Raw genomic sequence first — 24,526 nt, 5'->3', positions numbered from 1 at the left:
TCTGAGGTTCTACCCTGTTCTCACCATGTTGATGGCATTGGTGGAAAACTTCTAGAAACATGTCTTATATGGATGTATTTGTTTTCTCTATAGGTCATATGAACAGAAGTACTGTTAGGATAATTTTACAGAACAGCCTTCATTCAAAGTTAACTTTGCCCAAACCCATGGCTAACTAGGGCATCTATATCACTGTGAATTTATTCCTCATTATTACAGGGATAGCAGGAGAACAGTATACTTTGAAGAAGTGTTTGTTTATTGTTGAAAAGCAAATGGGGATAATTTTCAAAATCAATTTTTAAGTCCTTTTTGCACACCAAAGAATTTGCCTGTCAATTAAGTGAGTGCATCTCCTCAGCAAATCCTATGTGCCTGCGTGCACAATAATTTATCTAGATCAAAAAATTTAAAGAGACCACCTAGAATGAATTTATTAATGCCTTAAACGTGTCCACTGATCTAATTCATTATTTAAAGAGATGATTACTACTCTGTAGGTGTTTTTTCTTTTATGTTTTCCAGAAATGTTGTAAAGCATCTAGAAACTCACTGGAATTCCTACCAGACGCGTTGACTATTTTCTGGAAAAATCACCTCAGAGAAGTGGATTTTTCTGAGAACTCACTAAAAGAAGTTCCACCGGGACTCTTCCAGCTTGAAGTAGGTGTCATTTCTTCCTACTTCACAGTACTTCTCTTAATACCTACTCAGACCTTGAAGTCATAGCAGTGGCTGCCTGGTTAAGGTAGGAGACTACCTGCTGGTTTGAGTTGATGAACACAGCAATGCACAGAGCCTCTGAGCAGCCTGTAACCCCCTGAATGACTACATTCAGGCCCTTGTCCAGTGTGATATGGTATCTATCTTTTGACGCAGGTCTTCTGAGAGCTCTTTGGATGTCTGTGGTTTTCAGATTTTGGGAGCACAGTTTGGGAGACAACCACTGCATTGTAGCTGCAAGCTCCAAGCATTGAAATACAGGCATACTCAAGTGTGCTCACAAATGGTTGTGTTTTTTCTTCATCTGGCACATCAGTGTTGTGTAATTAAGTATTAGTCTTTCTGTGCTGAAAATAGCATGTTTGAATGCCCTACACAATGCTAGTTGGCATCTCTCTTATCTTTAAGCTTGTAGATTAAACAATTCTTGCCAGTGGACGTCAGAGTTCCATAGTTTAACTTCAAAATTCTTCAGAATTTGTGGCTTCACATGGTTTTGACATGAAACCAAGCAGAACTTGGGGGTTTCCTCCAAGCTTCCCTTCCAGATTGTGAAACTCAGGGTCATGGAGGTAGAAACAGAGGTAAATCTTTGTGCAAAAGTTTCATGATTTTCACTGCTGGCCTCTGCAGGAAGGATGCAGAAGTGATGGTTCATATCCACGTCCAGTTTCGATCTCAGGAGTCTGCTGCAAAAGTGCCTCTTGCTCTTGCATAGAAGAAGAGTGCTGAGGGTCGTTTGCTCCCTCAGTTGTTTTTAATGATCCCTGCAGATTTGGCTTTGCTTTCTGGTAACCATTTGTTTTCAGTTGGCATTTTTCCTGAAACAGAATGAATCCTATGGACTATTGTCTCTGAAACTTTTTCTTTTCTGAATGCATTAAAAATAAGCCCAGTGGATGGGAGTTACCATGACAAATATTAAACACTAGATGGTGCTTCAAGGGCATATTTCTTTGGGTGCTGCTGCTCAGAGGCTGCAGAGGGATGTGAAAGCACCAGTACAGGGTGTCAGAGAAGACCTCAGTGCAATCTTTGCTGATGGTCTGTCTTCAAAGTTAGTGAGCTTTGGCTACCTTAAATAGTGCTGGTTCTTATCCATATCTCTTCAGCCTTACCTTCATAAAAGAAATAAATAGGTATTTTCAGTCCCCCAAGGGCTAGGGTGTGGTGAACAAATAGAAGGTGAAAGCCCATGCGTAGATCAGTTCTGGCTTGGGCTACTCCTTGGTTGTAAAGTTTGTGTTGGTGAATAGGGCTGCACTCACACTCCAGCCCTCTCCAGAAGTAGACGTGGGAAGGGGGAGAAATGAGCAGTAACGTGTTCCTACGTATAACGTAGCAGACACTACACATTCCTACATTATTATGTAGGAACAGCAGTGAACTGTCTTCTCCCTGGGAAAAGCTGAAAGCAGAGGAGGCCTTTGACTTGAAAGCATGTCTCTGACCTAGGCTGGTCAGACATGTAGTTTATCACTGGCCTTCGCTTGGTTTGTGGAGGGTTCTTAAGACTAGGACCAGCTCACAGTGGCTAATACGATGTATATACTAGAAGTGTGGTGTTAAGAGAAGCTGAGGCCTTCTCAGCTTTCCTGTCTGATGCCTTCTAAAGGAACCAACTGTACATGCTCCAAGCCATATCTTAGTTCTCTAGACTAGTTTGCTTCTCTTGAAGAGACCTGACCCTCTCTGGGTGGAAGTATTCAGGTAAGACTCTGGTCAGCTTTTCCACATCACGAGCTGACTGAGGCAGCCTAATCTGGATGCTGCAGTTCCTTTCCTCTGGTATAATCTAACACACCAGAGCCCTTTTTGCATGCTGCGGCTGTAGGTTTGAAGGAAGTTGTCTGCTGCTGCCGTTGTCTCGCTTTTGGAGGCACCCATTCTCTTCCTGAAAGGCAGCAAAAATAGAGAAGTTAGAGATGAGAGAGAAGAGGCAATTGCAAAACAAGGACTAGTGATCTCCAGAATTAGTCATGAAGAGCCACAGCTAGCTGAAAGTCACTAATTTTTCCCCTATGGAGCAGGCACATAAGCATTGCATATAATCTCACCAGGCTCTCAGATGTCCTGGAGAGTGGCCTTTGTCAGCATTTGTGGGGGACATGTAACATGGATACAGTTGACTGAAAATGAAGCACCCCAGCTAGACCACACAGAACAAAGTTTGTGTTAATTCTGGAACGTGTAGCCTCCCTTTTCTCCCGCCCCCTGCTCAGGGATATTTTGGGGGAGGAGTTTGAAGCATTGTCATTGAACAGCCCCATGCTGATACTTGGAGAGAGCTCGACGCCAGGCGCCAAGTGAGGACTGGGTCTCCCTTCCAACAGGACGTTCGAGCCAGTGGAAGACTAATGATGATAAAAGCATTGACTGTCAAGACTCAAGTGGCAGTGAGGGGTTTATAGTTTGCACGGTTTTCTAACCCTTTCCTGTAGTGGTTCACTTTGCCTTCCCCAAGTCCCACCAAGGCCCAGTGCTGCCCCTCTCTTATCACTAGAGGGAGCGTTTTGCATGACAATTGCTATTCCAGCAACTGCTGGTTGTCCATTGCTTATGTCACATGGATACCTCATATTTTTCCAATCTGAGAAAAGGGGAGGAAGGCCAACAGACTGGCTTTGTGAGACGTTGTTAATCCTGCTTGATGAGAAGGGGCATAAACCTTTTATATTACGTGGAGCACATAAAACATTTAACACACTTGAAGCTGAGGTCTCTGCTGGTAAAGCGTGATTTCCATGGGGTATAATTCATTAATACTGCTGTACTTGTGGCACGAGATAATTCAGCTGTCATTCTGCTTATCTCAATTTTCATAGGGGGGACTTGCAGAATAAACCTGGTTGGAAACTCTACACAGAATACTGTTTTTCAGTGGAAAATTGTTTTTTCAACCAAATTAAAATGATCATTTGAGCCTCGACATTATTTTTAAGGGCAGGTGGAAGGGCATAAACTTTACAAATCTGAATGGGAACTGCATTTTTTTCTTTTACATTTCAGTTAAATTTAAAGGAGAGCTGTGTTTAACCTTATTCATGGTATTTGCAGCTGAGTCCTATCTGTATGGTGTTAACTGTATGGTGTTAATCAGCTTCACTTCTTGTTTTTAAAATTTCTGTCTCTGGTGTGAGGAAAAAAAAAGTAAATAGGTAACTTGTATAATTCTTGGAAAATTAATATAAATCCTTTCCATTTTAATAGACATGTAATAACAAAGCAATTAGATTTTTCCTTGTGGGAAATAGTTCACATTTTGCACGTTGATTTTATGCATGCACAACAGGTGTAAACCCACTCTGACCCTAGCTTGCACACACATATAAGACTTCTCATCCGAATGTGCCATACTGCGTAGGTAAATCATACTGTTCTTTTCCATTTGGAAAGGTTTCCTCACTAAAAGTAAAATGTCTTTTTATATGGGTTGTTTCCAATTGCATCTGTCAGCAAGTAGACTAATAATCTCCCAAAACTATTAGTGGTGTTGCTTCGTGCAGAAAATATACTTGCTGGAGACAAGAAGGAAATGTTTGCATGCTAGGCAGCACGGACAGGGTGTTCTGATGAATAAGATGTACTTTCTTCATGTTTCTGTTATTTAATAGCTATGCTAAAAAACCTCTTTCGGTGTGTTTGATGGACTCTGTCTTCTAACTCTAGGCTATTCCTCTTTTAGGCTTTGGTGTCCCTGAAGCTGCTGGGAAATCAGTTAGTTACATTGCCTTCACAAGATAAGTGGAATTGCAAACAACTTAAATCACTGGATCTTTCAAAAAACCAACTTGGGAAGTAAGTATTTCTTTCAAATTTTGTCTGAGAAAACAAAAGCTGAAGAAATAATAGCAAACCTGATCCCTCATGTAATACAAAGCGTGTCAGCAGTGAATTAATTACCTGCATAGAAGGCATTGATATCCACATACCATGTCTCTAAGTATATTGTGTGTCTGTGACAGTGATGAATTATCCTTTACTGATTCTTTGGGCATTTAGCACACTATATCATTTATTAAGTGGATAGATTACTGATAATGGCAGTTTAATTTCAGAACATGTAGAAATTTCTTTAACCCAGTGTGTGGTTCATCACTACAAATACTGGTTTGTGGGGAGCATATCTTAACCGTAAGCCATCTGGCTGGACTGCAGTTTGTAGTTGGTGTGGGAGTATTGTTTTGGTAAAAATGAAAAATCTGTGTGTTTTAAATGGAAGTGTAACCAGCTGCAAGTTCATAGAGAAGACTGATGTTAATAAGGTCATCCAATAAAAGAGTGATGTTCTTCTATTTAGAAATTACAATAGGGATGTTTAACAGAGAAAGTTAAAGGTCTCTTATCTTCTCCAGAACTGCATTCAGTTGTGTCATGCTTGTATCTTCTCACTTGGGTGCCTGTCCAGCAAATATTCTGGAGTCCTTATGAGTTGCTGTGTCAGTTGCAAAAGACAAATTACTGTTTTTTGAATGTCTCAGTGCCTTTCCAGAGTCATGTTGTTGGGTCATCTTGTCAGAGACTCTCTGGTGAGAACAGGGAATGGCAGCAGGTCGGTTCTCCGGTGCTTCTCCTGAAGCTTGTTGAATTTGCTGTTTGACAGCCTACTTAACGTTGACACCCATAAAGCTGGGGGTCAAGTGCTCTTGCCCTGGGAGCTGAAAGTGTTGCCTTGCAGAGCTCTGTTAATTTCCTGGAAGAAAACCATTGGGCCTGGACAAATGTTGGTCAAGTCTAGCTCTGTGATTGCACAGTGGGTTTCAATCCCATCTCTCAAAAGCAGACAGGGACCCATAAGAGCTGTGCTGTGAATCCCACAGCCTTGAGTGGGGTCAGACTCTGCACTGCATAGTGTCCTGGGCACGCAGCTCCAGCACAGTTCTCAACTGCTGTGTCCAAGCTCTTTTCTCCACATGTCACCATTTTGTTTGGCCCGCAGGAGTGATGAGGGATTTAAAACAAAGCGGATTCCCTTTTTCACCACGAAGAGCAGGGTGCGCTGTGGCCCAGAGGCAGGTAAGGTGCACGGCAGTGCAAATGTGGGGAAGCAAGTGCTGAGAATGCCAGGTGAGCTGTGAAGCAGCAGGAATCTGTGGAGTTTGGCTGGAGGGAAATTGGTGTAAATTCATCTGCAATTTTAAGTGCAACAGCATTTAGATTAAGAGGCTATGTGTTTAGATAAAATATTTCTAAAGAAATGGTGCAGCTGGTTGGTACCATCAATATGGAAAGATGAAGAATGAGTGGAACATGTTCTTTTCACTGAGGTTTTATTCTTTTCATGAAGGTTATTCTTTTTAGCCAGAGTACTAACTGGTATGTTGAAGGGAAATTAACCCATAATTAGTCTTATTACTCTTAGGATTCTTTCTGTTGCTGAATTTGTAAGTTGCATGTTTTCCCCTGTCTCTGTGATTTGCACCCACACTTTGGGGCAGAGCAGAAGAGATGTTCTGGATTAGCGCACTTGAAATCCTAGAGAGAACAAAGGAATATCTGAAGATATTTGCACTGCTTCCTGCTCTCTGTGGGATTCATCTGCATTTCTTTTTGTTTGTTTGTTTTATTTTAAAGCACTTGGAGAGCTTTCTCATTCTCGGCTGCCTGAAGACTGGCTTGCTCTAAAGCATTCTTTGCAAATAGCAGAGTGGAATAGAGCTGGCGTCTTCATGACACACATCCGAGCAGCCCTCAGCTGCTTGCGGGAGGGAGAGGCCCTCCTGGAGCAAATGCTTTCCTCAGTTCCCCTGAAAATTGTTCGTGGTCTCAGGTCAACATGAATAGGTAAAATTGGTAAATGCACCAAATACAGCCATAGCTATAGCTTAGGACTGGAGGTCCTAACCTCCAGTCTGCTCATCTGGGAGGCAGAGGCTCTACCTGGACGTCCGGGCAAGGCTAATCCTACCTCATTTTCCTGTCCATGGAAGTAGAGGCTGCTGTGCAGCAAGTCCTGTATGTGTACCCTAAGGAGGAGAAAGGATTGGTCTGCACTGTTTTGCAAGTAGGAAATGGAAATAGAAATGCTGTGACATCAGTGAAATCCTGAACACAGAAGAACTGGAAAAGGAGTCTGAATCTTGTGATTCTGTGGAGTCTGACACATCCTCAGAGCTTCTCTGTGAAGGGCTACAGCAGCATTTCCCAGTGGGGAGAGAAGGGCAGGAGCAGCGGGCAAAGGCAGCTAAAACCAGCTATAAAAGGGAATTGCTGTCCTAATGGAAACTTCTACATGCTGCAAACCCAGCATAACTCCTCTACATGAAGGAGGAGAGGATGGACTCTGCATTAGTACCATTTTAAAAGCCTTGGGACCTAATACCCTGGTGCAACTTCAAGCTGCCTGAGGCTGCCTCAGGTTGCAGGAGGGCGCAGAGTAGCCCACCTGGCTGGTGCCATGGTTGAATAGCCACAGAGACAGAGCAAAGCCAGCTCATCTTTTTCTCTCTGTTCCTCTGCCAAGTGTAGCTTGGTGAGACTAGAGGATGTGGCCAAGAATTTAAAGAACATCAAGAGAAAACAGAAGCTGGAGTACATCAGCAGCTCACAGAAGTCTCCTAGCGAGGTGGGGGGCAGGTTTTCATATGATTTTACCAACAAAGCTATTTACTTAAGTCTAGATTATTTAAGGAGAATAATTTATGGATGCTCACTATACTTGATTGATAAATTTTAAAATAACTTATTGCACACGCATGTGGTGTTGGTGGTGTTTACTCATCCAAAAATATATTTTCAAGATGGGATTTGTTTTAATTTTTCTACAGTTCTTTAAAAGAAAATTTGAGCTCAAGCCAGAGAAATCATAAATAACTCATGAATAAATAATTACAATTCATAAACACCTCGAGCTTGCTTCCAGTGTAGTACGCTCCTTTCCACGTGGGACTCTGGTGAATTGAGAGTATTGCCACTATTTTAGGTGTTTGCTCCTATGTGTCCAAGAGGGACTAAATCTGTCTGTGCCTAGGTGCATACTGAAGAGGAACAATGAAAAGTTTAAATCCAGCGATGAGCCAGAAAGGAAGTGAATTGAATCCATGAATAAGCCTGCTGTTCTCCTAAAATAATCCCAAAAATGATTTTTTATTTGAAAACTCAAAGGTGGACTGTGACACCCTGCCCACACCAGACAGTCCTGTCATATACATAAAACACCCCTGCAGACAGTGGGACTCTATCTTATTCCTTTTCTGATCATAGCTGAGGCTTGAAATGCTGTTAATATTAGAACTGGGGAATTTTCTTCTGAGAAAACCTCTTCCATTTTCTCTCTTTTTTTTTTTTTTTTTTTTTTTTTTTTGGCTAAGTCTAGTTACAGTTCCTCAAGTCTTCTCTGTAAGGGAAGAAGATCTTGGTGGAAATGCAACTGTCCTATCCTTGAGGAAGGGTGTGTCTCGCATCTCAGGGAGTTGCTTTTTTATTGACCATGGAGGCAGCAGATGGTGCTGGTTGTACTTTCCTAATCAGAGACTCAGAATCTGCTTGTCCCTGTGTGGCCTAGTTTTCCTTGACTTCAGGATGCTTCTTGCTAGACACATGTGACACTCTTAAGACAGCAACACAATTCATGGCAGCTTTTCATGCCGCTATCCCGGGAGTAATTTGTGGAGTGAAATGATGCTCTTTGGAACCAGCTGAATTTCCCTTTGTTTGAACCTCTCCAGCAGCAGCAACTCAGCCATGCAGTTGTTGCTATTATTTCTTGGGTTGGTCCCAAAATACGCTAGTTGCTGCTCAGACATGTAGGAAGTCTGAAGTGCCCTGAGACCTTGCAGTCTAAAACAGAACAGAGGGGCAAATGCAAGCAGTGTTTTAGAGACAACATAGGTTAGTAGTCTGTCAGCTGCAGTTTGGGTTTTCTTCTCTGTTGTTATTGACTTTGATCCACCATAAATTGTTCCAGGATGCAGCGTGGGGGCCTGAACATAAATTCTGACCAGCTTCTGGCTTTTCTCAGGCAACATGGGAAAAACATGTTGAGAACCGCTTGTGCCCTTGGTACACCCTTTCACTTCCAGCTGTTAGGCTGGAATAGGGGCTGTTCACAAGGTATTACCAGCTATTTAACAGCAAGAAATATAATGCCACTTGTCCTCTGATGTATGGTTGTCTTAGCAGGCCTCAAGTTCCTCCTTCAGCACCCGAGAAGTCCTGGAGACTGTCACCTTCAAACATGCGCATTGCAGTGGTTTTAAAAAATTGAGATGTGAGCATTGATGTTTGATTGCCCTTGAAGGCCATTTGCTTTTCTGCTGTTGCTTTGTGGTGGTTCCTGCCGAGGAACATGACCTCATGTCCTGCCTACAAAGTTAAGGTGAAGGCTCTTGGTTCAGAGCCTTGGTGCCTGTTACGTTTTAAAGGTGCAACTTGTTTCCTGTCTTGTTCCAGGTCCTTTTTTGGAGTTTCCAGCATTTCTGAGTGATTCTCTGGAAGTCCTTTATCTGAACGACAATCAGCTGGACTCTGTCCCACAGTCCATTTGCCTTCTGAAAGGTTTAACAGAACTTTATTTAGGAAAGTAAGTCCGTGTCCTGGAAAAGCTATGCAGTATTATTTCCATGTTGTTTTAGTGACCAGTCTTCTGTGGAGTCCCACCCCAGATGTCCAGTGCTTTTGAAGTCAAAAAGCTGGAAATAGTCAGCCCCTTATTAGAACTGTGCCCGTCATTTGCTTTAGATAAGGAGGAGGCCACCCTTTTGAATTAGGGAAGATGATCTAGTGCTTTGAACCCAGGCCTGGGAATCTAGTGTGCCTCTAGTTCATTCTGGCTTTTTGCTGTCAGCTTCTATAGCATTAGAGTCAATTACTCATCATTTTTGCCTTTATTTCCTCAACTATCCAGTAAAGATGATTACACTTGTCTGCCTCAGAGGATAAATTGAGGTTATGCATCACTTTTAGGATGGAAATTACTATTAAAGTGCTGAGTAGTCTTATTAAAATGTTAATGGAAGATTTCTGCAAGGAGAGAATAGTGTAATCTGAGAGTCCGTGAGAGCAGCTACTTACACACAAAGACTGGTTGTTGGTAGATTTATTTGTTTTTGTACAGTAACCCTGGTATCCGAGAGCTTCCTCCAGAACTTGGACAGCTGGCTAATCTCTGGCAGCTGGATATCGAGGAACTAAATATCAGTAACGTTCCTGCAGAGATCAGAAAAGAGGGTAAGGCTGATCCTGTGTGTTCTTTATTAAATTGACTGAACATATAATGAAAATCACTTCCTTTTAATGGTCCTGAACAGGAACAGACAGTGTGCGCCCAAGCACTTTTTGCAGTTAACTGGAATTGCATAGGGAAACCTCCTACGCATATTTGCAAATTTGATAATCGGTGCTAAGCTCTGGCTATATGATCAATTTAAGATAGATCACATGTTGAAATGATGATTTATAAGTGCAATATTCATTTGCAGTGTGCATGCCGGATGAATTCCATGTCTTGCTTCCTGAATGTATATGTTTTAGGGTATTTAGACGCTCTTTCTAAAGACTGAATTGTTTAGGATCAGCAGTCACAGTCACATTGAAGTGACTTTATTGTAAGCTGCTAGGTTTTTGGATCTATTACAATACTGTCTTCTTTTTTGTGTGTTTTAATAAGAAAATCCTGTGGGAACAAAGTTATTAGGAATTATTCCTTCTCCAGTGCACTGTTGAAGCCTAAATCTAATTTTAACTGGGAACATAAAAGTAGAAGGAAAAAATGAGTATTTTCCAATACTAAATTAGTATTTTATGTTTCCTTTGAGCTTCTGAAGCCTACGAGCCACGGTATTTGTTTCTTCTTACAGTGCTCCATTGTAGAGTCTCAGAGCAGTGACCTTTTTCTGGGGTCTCTGTCTCAGGTTTGTCCACTAGAGGTTTCTTTGTTTATTCTCTGGGTTGTCTCAGCCCACAGCAAAACTGCAGGGAAAATATTAATTCAGCTGATGTGTCTGCAGCAGTAGGTTTTGTGCAGTCCTGCTGTACATATGTACATTTGTAACTGCTAACCACAGATAAAGCCTGTTCACTTCCCCCCCATAGGCCCTAAAACAGTGCTGGCATACTTACGAGCACAGCTGCGCAAAGCAGAAAAGTGTAAGCTAATGAAGATGATCATCATTGGTCCTCCACGACAGGGAAAGTCGACGCTGATTGAGATCCTACAGACGGGAAAAGTCCCTCAGATGATGCACAGCGATGCCACCATACGTACAACAAAATGGGAGCTCCCCAAGCCAGTGGGACACAAGGCAAAGGTGAAAAACAATCAAAGATCCTTAGCCCCAGTGGGATGTTTGAGCCCCGCAGTGTCCCTTTTAGGCTGAAATTGCCTGCCCTTTTACAAAGAACGGTTTCCATTACCTGTGAGCCAGACCTCACAAGTGATGTGTTTTTAGACCCATCACAATTCCTTTCTTTCATTTCCAGTTGGTACTACTAGAGGACAGTTCTGTTTTCCTGAGCACTCAACTTTGTATCCTAAAGAGAGCAAGCCATGTGTAGACTGCCTAAATTCTGGCTCTCCCAGCTTGGGTGGTTTTTGAACACTGATTCTGAGAGAATGTTTTAAATCAGCTTATCTAAAGCAGATTGTCCTTTCATTTGGGGCCAGAAAATGGGACATCAGTACCTAAAGCTGGACTCCCTTGATATCAGAACTGTCCTAGGTGGGGAAGGTGGGTGGAAGATAGGATGCCTGACCTCTGGTGTGATCCAGGGATGTCTCAGGCGTACCTTAACCACACAAATCTCAGATGGCTCATTCAGGGAGTGTGTTGACCCACACTGAACTCATTTGGACAGCACTGAATTCATTCAAGCATTTGTAGGTGGCCCTGCCCACTGCCTGTTTAGTAACACAGGGATTAGAGCATGCAGAATTCGTCCTGAGGTCTTGTTAGAGCTAAGGGTGTGCGAGCGCATGGCTCTCCCTTCCCAGATGAGATCCATGACCACCAGACTGTTTTGGAAGGGGCGGAGGAGCCTGCTGAGTTTAGCTATTCTACAACAAAGAGTGCCAGGCCAGGGACAGAAAGAAAAAGAGCAAGCACAGCCTGACTCTTTAAAGAGAAGACTTTGGTGGGAGAAGGGATTTGTCGTGTTTAAGTGCTGTTGAATAAAATAAAAACCTAGACGGCATCAGAGATGTGGAATGGGATCAAGATGCTGAATGGGCTTTTGTCCCTACCTCTGAGTCTCTGTCTCTACGTACAAGCACCCACAGCTGAAGGTCTTTTGGATGAACAAGGCAGTCCTGGTGCTAGTTAGGGCTTGGCTTAAACAATATGGAAGTTCTTCCAGCTGTTTCTGGGAAACTTCAAACTGGGACTATGCTAGGAGATCAGAGCCCTACTGAGATTCTTAGCTCCTTGCTGAAATCTCGTAGGGTAACTTGTCATGTGGGATCAGTCAGTACTTGGACCTGGACCAGTAAACGGAGCCCACTCCATGTTACATTATGCTCTGAGGATGGTGACTAGAGCAGGGTTTGGTTTCCTGCTCGGTCACAGGCTTCTTGCCTCCCCAGGGCCAAGTGATTTAGCGACAGAGTCTCCAAAGTGTGTAGGTGCTTCCTACTGCAACTGGGAACCTGAATACAATTTAAGCAGAGCACCATGCTCCCTCTTGGTGCTGTTGTGGGGCTGCACAGAGGAATGGATGCTGAGATACTTGGAAGAGAGCCAGAGCTAGAATGACCTCCATTTACCCATTCCCCCCAAAATCAGTGAGTCTGATTTACAGTAGCTGTAATTCTGGCCCATCTCTGGTGTGACACACATATCAGAAGCCTCTGAGCAACATGCAGGAGGTGTTTATGAAAGGCTTGAGAAGTTTCCCATCTCCTGAGCATCTATATTCTGCTTGGCTCAGTTAGGGCTGAGCTCAGTGGAAGTGATTTCAGCAGGGGGTTTCCTGTTCCCCATAGCAGTGGCAGATAAGTAGCTTCAACGGTCCTGTCAAGCGTGGCACAGACAAGGATGAAACAGTTTCTATTCCAGAGCCAGTGAAATACAGGGCTCAGAATGAGACCCTTGTTTGTACTGGAGAATCCACAGCATTAAGGGCACCTCTATCATTTTAGGAGCAAGTAATTAGTCTTGATTTCCTGTGGGGAAGTGGTAGCCATGCTTAACAATTGCTTGTTGATTTGTCTTTCCTGGAGGCACAATTAGGACATTGAAACCCTTCTTGTGTCATACATTATGCAGGCGTAGGTTTATACTTCAGCTATTATCTCCCTGTGATTTACTGCAACCGTTTGATTTGAACACTTCTCTTTGTCTAAGTAGGTTGATTCAGTGAAGTTCAATGTCTGGGATATCGGAGGCCCAGCAAGCATGTCTACAGTCAATCAGTGTTTCTTCACAGACAAAGCATTGTACATAGTGGTATGGAACTTGGCACTAGGGGAAGAAGCTGTGGCAAACTTACAGTTCTGGTTGCTGAACATTGAGGTAAGAAGTCACTGGTGGACTCTGGGGTATCTGTTTATCAAGTAGTAGCTCAGCACACAGATACGTGATATTACAGATTCTTTTTGGTCTGCTTTTAAAAACTCCACAAGCTATGAATTTTGCATAGCTTTTGGAATTAATTTTCCATTATGCTGTAGGCGTATCACTATATTTAACAGTTTAAATTTATCATTTGCTTTGTTCTCCCTCACACACCTCAGAGAATGAAACAAAAGCTGATTTATAAACCCTTGCTAAGTAAGGCTGAACATACTTATTTTGGAATTAGTGTTTGACCACACTGTGCTCCGAGGAGGGTTTGAAGCATTTTCTTTCTTGTATGGGTTGGACACACATTAGTCTTGAGGTTATACTTTTAACACTTTAGATTCAGGTAAGCTAGAGAGTATCTCCCAGACAGCTCTCAGCTGAGACTCAGAGCTGCAGTGAATTCATTGGCTTTGATTGATTTTTATAATACCATGTTCATAATTTTTTGTAAATCTTTATTATTTAATATCTGTCTTAACATTACATACAAAAAAATGGGATCTAAGCTAGTGCCTCTCAAAAAAGAAGCATCTTGACATTACAAAAATATTAGCTTAATGGTCAGCAGCAATTAAAAACCCAAACTAGGTAACAAAGCCGAAAGCATAATTATGATATTTCAAAAATGTATGATGTGCCTGTGTCCTTAATACATCCCAACAAGCACGTAGTAGCATCAGAAAAGATACAGAGAAAGATAAACATTATGGTGAAAAGTATAGAAAAGTTTCTGAGTGCACAGTAATTAAATAGATTAGGCCTCTTCAGCTTGGGAAAGAGGCGAATGAGGAGGGCTGCATGTAGACTTACCGGAGTAAGGAGAAAACCACAAGGGAGTCTTTGTTCATGATCTTTTACAATAGAAGAATTAGGAGAGATCAAATGAAATAATGAGATGGTAGCTTTGAAACAAGCAATAGGAAGTATCCTAAACACAACAGTTAGCTAACCTGTGGAATTTATTGGAACTACAATGTGCTGTGGGTGTCAGAAGTTGAAAAAACACGCTAGTGGAAGAAAAATTCATCAAGTGCTATTAATTCAGAGATACTGTCTCATGCTCAGGAAGTTGGTGAGCTTCAGGCTGCTGGACAATGGGAGGACACACCAGGGAAAATCTCTACATGCTTACCCTGTGCTTATACTCTTCATTAGCCTCCAGGCAGAATATTTGGCCAAGTGAGCCCTTTGGTCTGACTTGGTACAGCCAGCACTCCTGTGTCTGCACCGGGTTTGTGTTTGGTGTCATTTAGTTTAAGAGATTTCAGTGGGCATCATAAGAGAGAAATGGATAGACTGGAAATAAGCATATGTTTCTGCATCTGAATATTATTCTGTGGTCAAAGTCATTTGGATTGGCAGGCTGATCCCTGCTTAAGCCTGTGCAATCCCATTGTATTTGGCAGCATGTTCCCTGAAATCTGGATACATTCCAGTGCTGTAATAGAATCGTGGAAGGGTTGGAAGAAATCATGAGATCATCTAATCCATTCCTTTGCACTGATTCAGGATTAAGTAGATTTAGACTTTTCTAGCAGTTTATCTCGCCTCTCCATATACCTCCAGTGAAAAAGTTTGTATAACTTCCCCAGATATCCATTCCAGAGTGTAACTAGGCTTTTTCAGGATATCAGAGTTAGATCTGGCTACAGGTTAAGCTAACTTCTCCTTTGTCTGGGCGGACATAGTTCCTATCATTTAGCTGACTCCTAGCAACTTAATACCACATGGCAACTCCCTTTATGTTAAGCCCTGATGTAATAAAACCAAACTGACAGTTTTGTGCTCTGCAGTAGCAGCAGATGATTAAGCCATATTCTGCAGGAGAACTTCTGTAATACCCAGAGCACTTGTTGCTGTTGTCAAGCTGCCACAACAGGTTGCCTCCATTTTATATATATATTCCATTTTATTAATGTATATGACTACCCCCGCTTAAATGTTATACTTTTCACCTGTCCTCACTGAATTTACCATGATGTAATCTGGACGAGATCATTGTCAGTGTTTTCTCTTACAGGCCAAAGCTCCAAATTCAGTGGTGTTAGTGGTAGGAACACACCTTGATTTAATTGAAACTAAATTCCGCGTTGAGAGGATAGCAACTCTGAGGGCATATGTCTTGGCTCTCTGTCGGTCTCCCTCTGGATCCAGAGCAACTGGCTTCCCAGATATCACATTCAAGCACCTGCAGTAAGTACTTGGGCCTTTATGAAGCTCAGTCACTCTATTTTATGTCACTTTAAACAATTTTGTAATACTTGATCTCCTTGGCAACGGAACTGATTTAAAGACTCGTCAGCATTGCATTTCATCTATTTTTGACTGAGATAATGTAGTATAATCAGAGAGAAGTTCAGTGTTGCTCAGGGGTCTGATCATGGGTCTGAGAGCTGGAAGCTCCAAAGTCATGACCTTGGCCAGCCTGTTTTAGTGCTCCTGCTCCACTCAGGTTTCTCACCATTAAATGGTCATACAGTTTATTAGTCACAAGGAGAGAAGGTACAGATTGAGTAACTAATGCTGCAAAGCTTGAGAGCATGACTGTTACAGGGTGGGTGCTGCGGGTTTTGTTAAGGGGAGGCCATGTAGGAACCTCTTGCTATCTGATGTGAGAATGTGGCAGTGTTGGCAGGGCAAAGAGTGGGTCAGCCCCCCGAGCCCCAGACAGTCCAAACCTGTGCCATCTGAGTTCAGTGGGTGTGATAATGGAGAGGTGGTGCTGTCTGGAAGATTGGTGTCAGTCAGGCCATGGAGTCTGATGCCACTCCTTCCCTTCAGCTGACAGAGAATGCCCTTGGGGAGAGGAGGCTTCTCCGGCTGGGAAGGAAGTGGGTCTGTCAGCCAAGGGAGTGCACAGCATGGGGGGAGCATGGATGCAGCAGGCTGGCACCAAACCGTGTGAAATCGCCAATGCCTGGGGCAAGAGCCGGTGGTGGCTGGCAAGTAAAGAAGGGTGCTGCAATGTCCCCAGCACTTTGCATCTGCTGCCTGGCAAAGTCATCAGGAGACCTCCCACACTCTGTTCTGCAGATGCAAGCGCTGCGTTGGGCATCCCTGCTGGCTCTTGTCTGTTAGGAGGAGTACCAGGGACCCGGTGTGAGGACAGAGACAGCCTGAGAAAGAGAAAGCTTTGTGCTTCGGTATCCTCAAGCCTCTTTTCCCATCACCACAGAGCATCCTAACATGATCTCAATCATTCTTTCTCAAGGGGACTTTCATCCTGCCACACATCCCGCATGTTCCCCTTCTTTATCTTCCTTTTCCCCCGCATTTCGTCCCAGTTGGACTTGAGCCTGATTTCGTATGTCCTCCCTCCTGTGCCTCTCCTTACACTCCATCGTCCACCCGATGGGGCTCCTCTGAGCAGCACTCCAGGCAGCTGGAGGAGTGTGAGGAGTGTGTGTTGTGAAAGCCTTGTGTGGGTGAGCCCAGAGTGCTTTTATCAAGCTGGTCCTCCAGCATCCCAGTGAGTGAACGATTCCCAGTGCCACTGATGGCTGATGTTTAAGATAAAGCATATTGCTTTAGAAAAGGATTTTCTGTCTGCCACAGTAACATGTGTAGGATCAGTTAGAAAGACCCTTTGTTGGGGAAAGTGGAAGAGAACCATTCTTACCCAGCCCACAAAAAGGCCAAAAATAGTAGGAGCTGGAAAGAGGGCAGGTTTTTAGCTGTTAAAGAGATGATGAAGACCAGCTTTTAGGATCTGAGCATCAGTTCCCAGATCACAGGATCCAGCTGAGCAAGGGCCAGAATGAGGGTGGGAAAAGGTGTCTGGTAGTCATCATCATGCCTCTTTGATCTGAGGCAGGGAGAACTGGACTCGTCTCCAGCGATTGGCAGAGCAGTGTTTTCCTCCTTCCTGCAGTTCCTTCCAGGACGTGTGCAGCACTGAAGGGAAAAAGGGTGATGACTTTGGCTGGTGTGCCAGGGAAGTCCCCAGAGGTTGTGGTGCATAGGGGACAGAAGAGCAGTGCACAGCAGATGAAGCAGGCAGAGCAGAGGATAGCATCATATATCTTTCCCAGGCTGCTGCTTATTTTTCTCCAAAGCTAAAAATGCTCACTGACAGCCTTCCTCCCATTCATCTGACACAGGAAATTTAAAATCACTGATAAGAGAAAGTGAGCCTGGAAAGGAAGCCAGTGTGCTGATAAAGATTGATAATCTTCACCCTTGCATGACTTTTGCAGTGAGCTCTCATGTAAGACTCTGGAAGGCCTCGATGGACTCCGACAGCTGATTTTTCATGTCACTTGCAACATGAAGGATGTTGGCAGCTCAATTTGCTCACAGAAACTTGCAGGGAGATTGGTGAGAACTGTTGCTTTCTAGTGGTGATCCTTACTAAAGGGGGGCTTTTTTGGGGCTTGGTTTTGGATTGGCTGTGTGGCTTTGGGAAACAATACCACTGTAAGATCCCTGTAAAGGGGAGATGACTTAGCCAGTTCATCTCCAGCAGAGTGATTGCTGTCTGATACTGATCCTGCTATTTTTCTCGTGTGGCTTGCAGATACCAAGAAGTTACCTTAGTCTTCAAGAAGCTGTCCTTGCAGAACAGCATAGAAGAAGTCAGAATGATGATGTACAGTATTTAACAGACAGACAAATAGAACTGATCATTGAGCAAACGCCTGGAAATGATATCAAAGACTATGAAGACTTGCAAACTGGTAGGTCAGAGCAGACCAGTAATTTCTTGGAAATCAATATGTGTGACCAATTGAAATATTCCATTAATAATAAAAATGGGGCAGGGGGGGAAGGCCACCAGATAATTGCTGTGCAAAAAAACAGAGAGCTCTACACCTGTATAGAGGTCACTTTGGAAATTGGTTAGATATAAAATTAGTAATGGGGCTTTGGGGACAGGGCTGGGAAGTTTCTAGGATGGTCTGAGGCTACTAATTTTTTTAAATTTTTTTTTTCAACAAGCTTTGTCTGATTTTATTTCTGCTCTGTGAAGAATGAGGGTTGCCATAGTTTCAAGGCTGTCTTCTCTGTAGGGCCTCAGTCCTGTGACCTTTATGGAGGCATTGCTCTGCAGGGCCAGGGAGAGCCCTTCCCTGTGAGGATGGCAGGAGGAGGGTAAAAGGGAGGTGTGATGGGGACAGAAATACTGACTGTAAAGTAGTGAGATGCGGATTTTACAAGTGAAGTGCCAGATAGCAGCACACCGCAGATAAATGCTATTCTTTTGGCTTGGCTACATGCTGGCTCTATCTAGTATGCATAAAACTGCACAGACTGCCTCATAATCTTATTCACCTGCACTGTGGTTTCCTAATGCTGGTCTATTGCTAATCTACAGTTCTTTATTTTTTGCAGCGATTAATTTTCTCATAGAAACGGGTACACTACTGCACTTCCCAGACACGAGCCATGGCCTTAGAAACCTCTACTTCCTTGACCCTGTCTGGCTCTCAGAGTGTCTACAGAGGATTTTCAATATCAAGAGCTCCAAGTCTGTAGCTAAGAATGGAGTCATCAGAGCAGAGGATCTCAGGATGCTGCTGGTTGGGACGGGCTTCACTGAGCAAACTGAAGAGCAGTACTTCCAGTTCTTGGCCAAGTTTGAAATTGCACTGCCTGTGGCCAATAACAGGTATGTTGATAATAAGAAAGGCTTAGCCAGGCTGGAGAAAAATGGCCGTTTAATCAGTGAATATTAACAGGCTTTGTCACTATAGCAGTTGTCTTGACAAGGATCTTGCTATGAGAAAATATTTGAGTCCATTAAACAGTGTAATGGAAGGCACCCATCCATTTGGGCTGTATTTCCTGGCATCACCATCCTTTGGTCCAAATATGCTAGTTTGAAAACTTTCCAGAGCAGGTCTTTGGAACTCGGGGCATTGAGGCTGGCGACAAGCTCAACCACCAGCACAGAGGGGCAGTGACACCACCAGGGATGTGGCAATGAGCAGGTGGAAGCTGTAAGCACTCAGCCGGCACAGCTGCAGCTGAGAGAGGATGTGAGGCTCATGGCTGCCGGGCCTGAAATATAGATGGGCTGGAGTTGTCTGTTTCCAGTGAAAGATCCTCACTCCAGAGTATGGCAGAAAACTTTGGGTAATTGGTAATTATGTCAGCCCTGAAAGTAGTAGTATTTTATTTCTAGTGAAATCAGGAAAGTGTAGCTTCAGTAGCAATGTGATTTTCTTAATTTTCAGCCTCAATAGGTGTTGATCAATAGTTTTCCTAGAAATGGTCTAGGAAACCTCATTCTCTTTAAATGTTAATGAGTCTTCCTCCCTCCTGCCCCCCCCCGCCCCCATCTCTCTTCCTCTGGGCAGAGTTCCCTGCTATTTTTCTCTCTCCCATCTGCTTGGCGACAGCCTGTTGTTGCGTTAACGGTGAAACCATAGTTGTATTGCACTTTTGATGTGGCATTTGCATTTCACTTCCTTGCCCTTCCAGGACAGCACGGCTGCATCGCCCTGAGCCTCTTGGGAGCTCTGAATGCCAGCACAAGTGCAGCATTCTCTGTGCTGTCATTATGCCTGTCACTTATCCAGTCCCGGATGCCAACAAATTTTCTCAGGCTTAACGCAGATAAAGCAGTAATGTTTCTGCTTAGTCCAAAATGCCTTTTGGACTCCTTGTCACTATCTGCCATTTTTCTCCAAGGCAATTACATTGTCTGTGCCTTGGGAACAAGGAAACTGCTTTTTCATGGCCTGCCCAATCTTTTTTAGAGCGATCCAAGCCACATTAGCAGAATATTCTTCCCACTGATGGACTGTAGCTATAGCAGGTTGGATTAATTTAATGTACTAGCCAGACACAGAGCAGTTATTTGTTACTGTGCTTCTGCAATTATTGTCTAGATTGCCAGATACGGTTTCTGTGCAGTCAGTAGAGAAAGCAGCTGCCAGTTTCTGTTCTGAAAGGGTGGATAGGGGCATGTTTCACATATTTTCAAAATTTGCATTGGCTGTTGTTCAAGAGCATCGAATCACCATCTGTATTATAATCCACTATATAGTTGTGGTCCAGAAGGGCCTCACTGGCCTTCTTATACTCCTAGACCTTTTCTTGGATGTGCTGAGGAAAATTTATTGGCTGTCATACAGTGCATCCACTACCTTTATAGAGCAAGAACTTTCAGTTTGATGCACTCCACTTTTCTGCCTAAGGTGCATGTAATTTAGCTTTGTTCTGCTTGTTAAAATAGGGTTGAAAGTATGACCATTCTTACTGTAATTTATAAGTGAAGAGAAATTTTTATCAGTTTTACATTCCAAAGATGTTTCATGGAACGGATAATTTAATCATGTAAAATGTCATCAGATGTTATGGACTGTGACATATGGAGAGAGCTGTTGTCTAGTGATGGCTGGTTTTTCTGAGCTGATATTTCATGTTTTACAGAATACTGCAGCTGCTACAGAGAAAACATGATAGGCTTAAAGCATTGGATTTAGACTCAGCATTAGTTCTAGTTGTGTGTCTAGTCCCTGCCACCGTTATGTTGGTCAAGTCACTTGGCCATTTGCATCTTTGCTGTTGTTATGCCTGTCAATGATGAGCCCCAGATGCCGACACATTTTCTCAGGCTCAACGCTGATAAAACAGCAGTGTTTCTGCTTATAAGCAAATAAGATTTTTGATCGTATAGGCATTTTGGAATGTATTTGGTACATAACAGTATCGCTGTCATGAGATTTATTGGCAGGTATTGAAAGCCGTAAACTCAACAGTTTTCAAAACAGTTCTAGTCTTCCAAAAAGTTTTAGCTTCCCAAATACTGAAGATCAGAACAAAGGAATAATCTGTGCTTACTGGGAGATCTGAAAATAATTTGAAAACTTCATGGTCCTCTATACCAGTGTAGCTCTGTTACTTCTGACTGGTCAGACTTGGATAGCACTGAGTCTCCTCCACACTTGGGCAAAGAACCTAATACCCTGATTGCAGGAGGAGACTGAGCAAGACAAGTGATAGCTCTGCTGGCATGAGTCTGGCAAAGTGAGCTCTTGCCCTAGGAGTTTGTCAGGGCTGTAGTAGGGAATCCATCAGCTGCAGTATGGTACAGCAGGAAACCCTGTAATGTTGACCCATAAGATGCTCTCATTCTGGAACTGGGATCAGAGCCAGAGCAGTCCAGTCCCTGCAGCCTGTAACTGCCTCATTGCCACCTCCCATGACACCTCCTCTCCCCACCTTCTGGGCTTACTGAAGCTGAGCTGCTGTAGGTTGTTTTTGCATTTATCTTCTGTTCGACATAGGAGCACAGCTGTAATTCTCTGCTTACTACCAGGGCAGAGTAGTAAAGATACCAAAAACATAAGTTCCAACATCACAGCTGTTTTAATGACTCTTATATTTTAATGCATTTAATTTGAGATTACACAAATGTCCTGCTCATTACGTCAATTTTAGTCCTATCCAATAGCCCTGGCTGAATTATGTAATGTCTGTTTTGCCTCTGCTTGCTTCCATAGTGTAAATGAATTTCTCCATGTATTGCTGCAGCACCTTTACTCTAAAAGCTTTTTTATATGCAGTAGGCTGTGCCATTAAAAATCTCTTTGGAGACTGAATCGCCTTATTATCCAGTAACAATGTACTCACTGTTACAAGCTGTAGCTAAAATTTGAGCTGTTGAATTTGATGTGTTTCAGCTACCTCCTCCCTCATCTGCTTCCTACCAAGCCAGCGTTAGATATCCACGGGCTCTGCCACCAGACCACAAACACAGTCCAAAGGGTCTTCAAGATGAGTTTTGTCCCAGTTGGCTTTTGGCAAAGATTCATAGCCCGAATGTTAATTAGCCTGGCCGAGATGGACCTCCAGGTAGGTTACTGTATCTCTGCAAGCAAAAGATGACAGCTAAAGTTGTTGTTAAATATAAGTGCTAGTGGGTGTCTCTTCACATCCAGCTTGCTTCAGTCACAAACGTCAATAACATTATTTGAGTAAATAGGGAGAGATGAGACTGTGCAATCAAAATCCGATTCTGTTTTCACAGTAGGTGTCATTTAGAACAACAAATTGACACTGGGGAAGAAAGCCTGCGTTCTCCATGGCCTCTTTACAACATGATTCCCTGGAAGGTCTCAGTACCTCCAGCATCTTCCAATTACAAGTAATTGGAATTCTGCCTGCGGCTCTTGTCTATGACTGTTCCACTGGGCCAGACTCTGCTCACGTCGTTTGCCAGAGGAGATCTGGAGTAGCTCCACCAAAGTCAGCTATCTGAATCTATATAGGTTTAAATGAGAAAAAAATTACAGGACTGTTGCCTTAATGGGATAATGAGTGCAAGCAGGCACCCTATTAGTGCAAGTGGTATGCATATCATTAGTGTTTGTAAGGTTCTGAAAGCTAAGTGAATTTTGATGTTGTTACAGACATATTTGCAGCAGCTTATATCTGAAAACATAGCCCTGCTGGAAACCATAATAAATACCTGCAAAATATTTTTAGTACTACTGTGGTATCTTCTTAACAGCTGTCCATTTAAACTGTGTTCTGTCATTGATGTACAGAACATGGAAAACATGATACCTGTTTTTGGAAGGTCCTCTGTGTTCCAGGCTTCTCAAACCATGTAATAACTTTACCTGTTTTAACAGGCTGTCTTGGCAACCCCTTGCTTACATCCTCATGGGCACTACATAACACTAGAGCACCTTTGCTAGGGACCTCATCCAGTCCTCACTGAAGTGAATGGAAAGGATCCCAGGCGTCAGACCCGTCTGCAGACAAATAAGCATTGGAGCAATGAGTACAGTGGAGTTCTGCAGACTAAGTCTTTGGTTTTAAAACAAAAATACATTTTGCTCTAAGTGCTGGTTTGAAGTGTCTTGGAGAAAAGCCATCTTCCTCCCACTGAAACAAGTGGAAAAGTTAACTCTCTACATTGAGGGCAGACTTAATCATTCACTAGAACATTTAGCTCTTCTTTAGGTTTATAAGACTTTTGCAAATGCAGAATTCGTATAACAAATGTCACAGTTACAGAATTAACTTTGTTCACTGATATGAAATTGTTCCTTTTTGAGTGGCATGAAAAATACTTCAGTTGCTGCAAAACCAATTTTACTGCATGCATTTTCATTCCATTGCAAAATTTTTTTATGAGCACAAGTTGCTCTTTAATGGAAAAGGTATGATAGCACCTGTGAAGGCCAAAAAAAGAAGTCATCTTATTGCTTGATTAAAACAACATCCTTATGAGAAATTTCAATAATTTAATGATTTTCATGCTTTTTTGCTTGTTTCAGCTTTTTGAAAACAAGAAGAACACCAAGACAAGAAACAAAAAGGTGACCATCTACAGCTTCACAGGCACCCAGAGGAACCGCTGCAGCACGTTCCGAGTCAAAAGGACTCACACTGTTTACTGGCAGGAAGGTCTGTTCGTTACCTTTGATGGAGGCTATCTTAGGTAATTTGTGTTCATAATGCAGCATGCTTGACAGGGGACTAATAGAGTGTACGAAACACATCATCTGAATGGAGATGAATGGGCCTGACTCATGCTATATGCTCACTCATCAGTAGAAGAGGAGGCTCTTCTAATAGACATAACTCATCTGGTAACAACTGGTGACAAAAATGATGAATAACTGATTGTTTGGCAGTTCTGAATATTATCAACCTTATGTGTTATTGCAGCCACAAATTTAAAGAGGTCTGAAAACAGAAAGCGATATTCAGACCAGAACTCTTTGCCAGCGTAAATTCATGCATTTTCACATGCAGAGATTTCCCTACGTCAGTGAGTTTTCCACTGAATCCTAAAACTTCACCACTGTGTGGCAGTAATCCAGATCAATGGAGGTGCTTCTGTGCTATCAGACTGCATGCGACAGGGACTATGGCTAACTGGTTTAAGCTGGCCAAGGCAGAGTGTCTGCTGGCTGCAAGCCTGCATAAGACCTGTTGTCCATGTTCTTTCATAAATGCAGAGAGTAGGCAGCCACTTAAGACTTTCATCTTTGTAGTATCTGCAGATGCATTTGCTCTTCTAGTCCCTGGCAAGGTAGGGAGGAACCACTGGTGCTGTTGCATGGTTGGAGACCAGAAGGGCACAGTGACTTTCCTGAGTTCATCTAGGCAGTCCGCGCTGAGTAGAGACTTGGAACCAGACATTGCAAATCACAAGCTGGGATCCTTAATTCTGGACCATGGTGGTGATCATACTCTTATCTCCCCATGTACTTCACTGAGTTACAGAACTCAGCTCTTTGTATTAAAAGGGGGGGGGGGGGGTTGGGGGGGGGGGAGATTTGCACAAAAATTGTTAAGTCCATAAACTTTTCCAAGCAGTTATTTTAAGTTTTTTTATTATT

At 43.0% G+C, this 24,526-nt stretch overlaps 1 protein-coding gene across 2 annotated transcripts in view; it reads left to right on the top strand.

The window, feature by feature from the left end:
* The window catches only part of LRRK1 (leucine rich repeat kinase 1), an 82,685-nt gene that overhangs the window by 37,385 nt on the left and 20,774 nt on the right, over positions 1 to 24,526 (top strand). For both annotated transcript variants that reach the window (XM_052807947.1, XM_052807948.1), the window contains 13 exons: positions 526 to 663; positions 4,409 to 4,521; positions 5,663 to 5,739; positions 9,115 to 9,244; positions 9,779 to 9,891; positions 10,756 to 10,970; positions 13,005 to 13,169; positions 15,241 to 15,413; positions 17,417 to 17,537; positions 17,737 to 17,896; positions 18,552 to 18,828; positions 21,851 to 22,022; positions 23,456 to 23,619. In XM_052807947.1, coding sequence (XP_052663907.1) covers positions 526 to 663; positions 4,409 to 4,521; positions 5,663 to 5,739; positions 9,115 to 9,244; positions 9,779 to 9,891; positions 10,756 to 10,970; positions 13,005 to 13,169; positions 15,241 to 15,413; positions 17,417 to 17,537; positions 17,737 to 17,896; positions 18,552 to 18,828; positions 21,851 to 22,022; positions 23,456 to 23,619 — 2,018 coding nt within the window. The remainder of the gene's footprint in view (positions 1 to 525; positions 664 to 4,408; positions 4,522 to 5,662; positions 5,740 to 9,114; positions 9,245 to 9,778; positions 9,892 to 10,755; positions 10,971 to 13,004; positions 13,170 to 15,240; positions 15,414 to 17,416; positions 17,538 to 17,736; positions 17,897 to 18,551; positions 18,829 to 21,850; positions 22,023 to 23,455; positions 23,620 to 24,526) is intronic.

This window comes from Harpia harpyja, chromosome 14 (genome assembly GCF_026419915.1).
Source record: "Harpia harpyja isolate bHarHar1 chromosome 14, bHarHar1 primary haplotype, whole genome shotgun sequence".
Classification (NCBI taxonomy): Eukaryota; Metazoa; Chordata; class Aves; order Accipitriformes; family Accipitridae; genus Harpia; species Harpia harpyja.
This window is presented reverse-complemented; position numbering and strand designations above follow the sequence as displayed.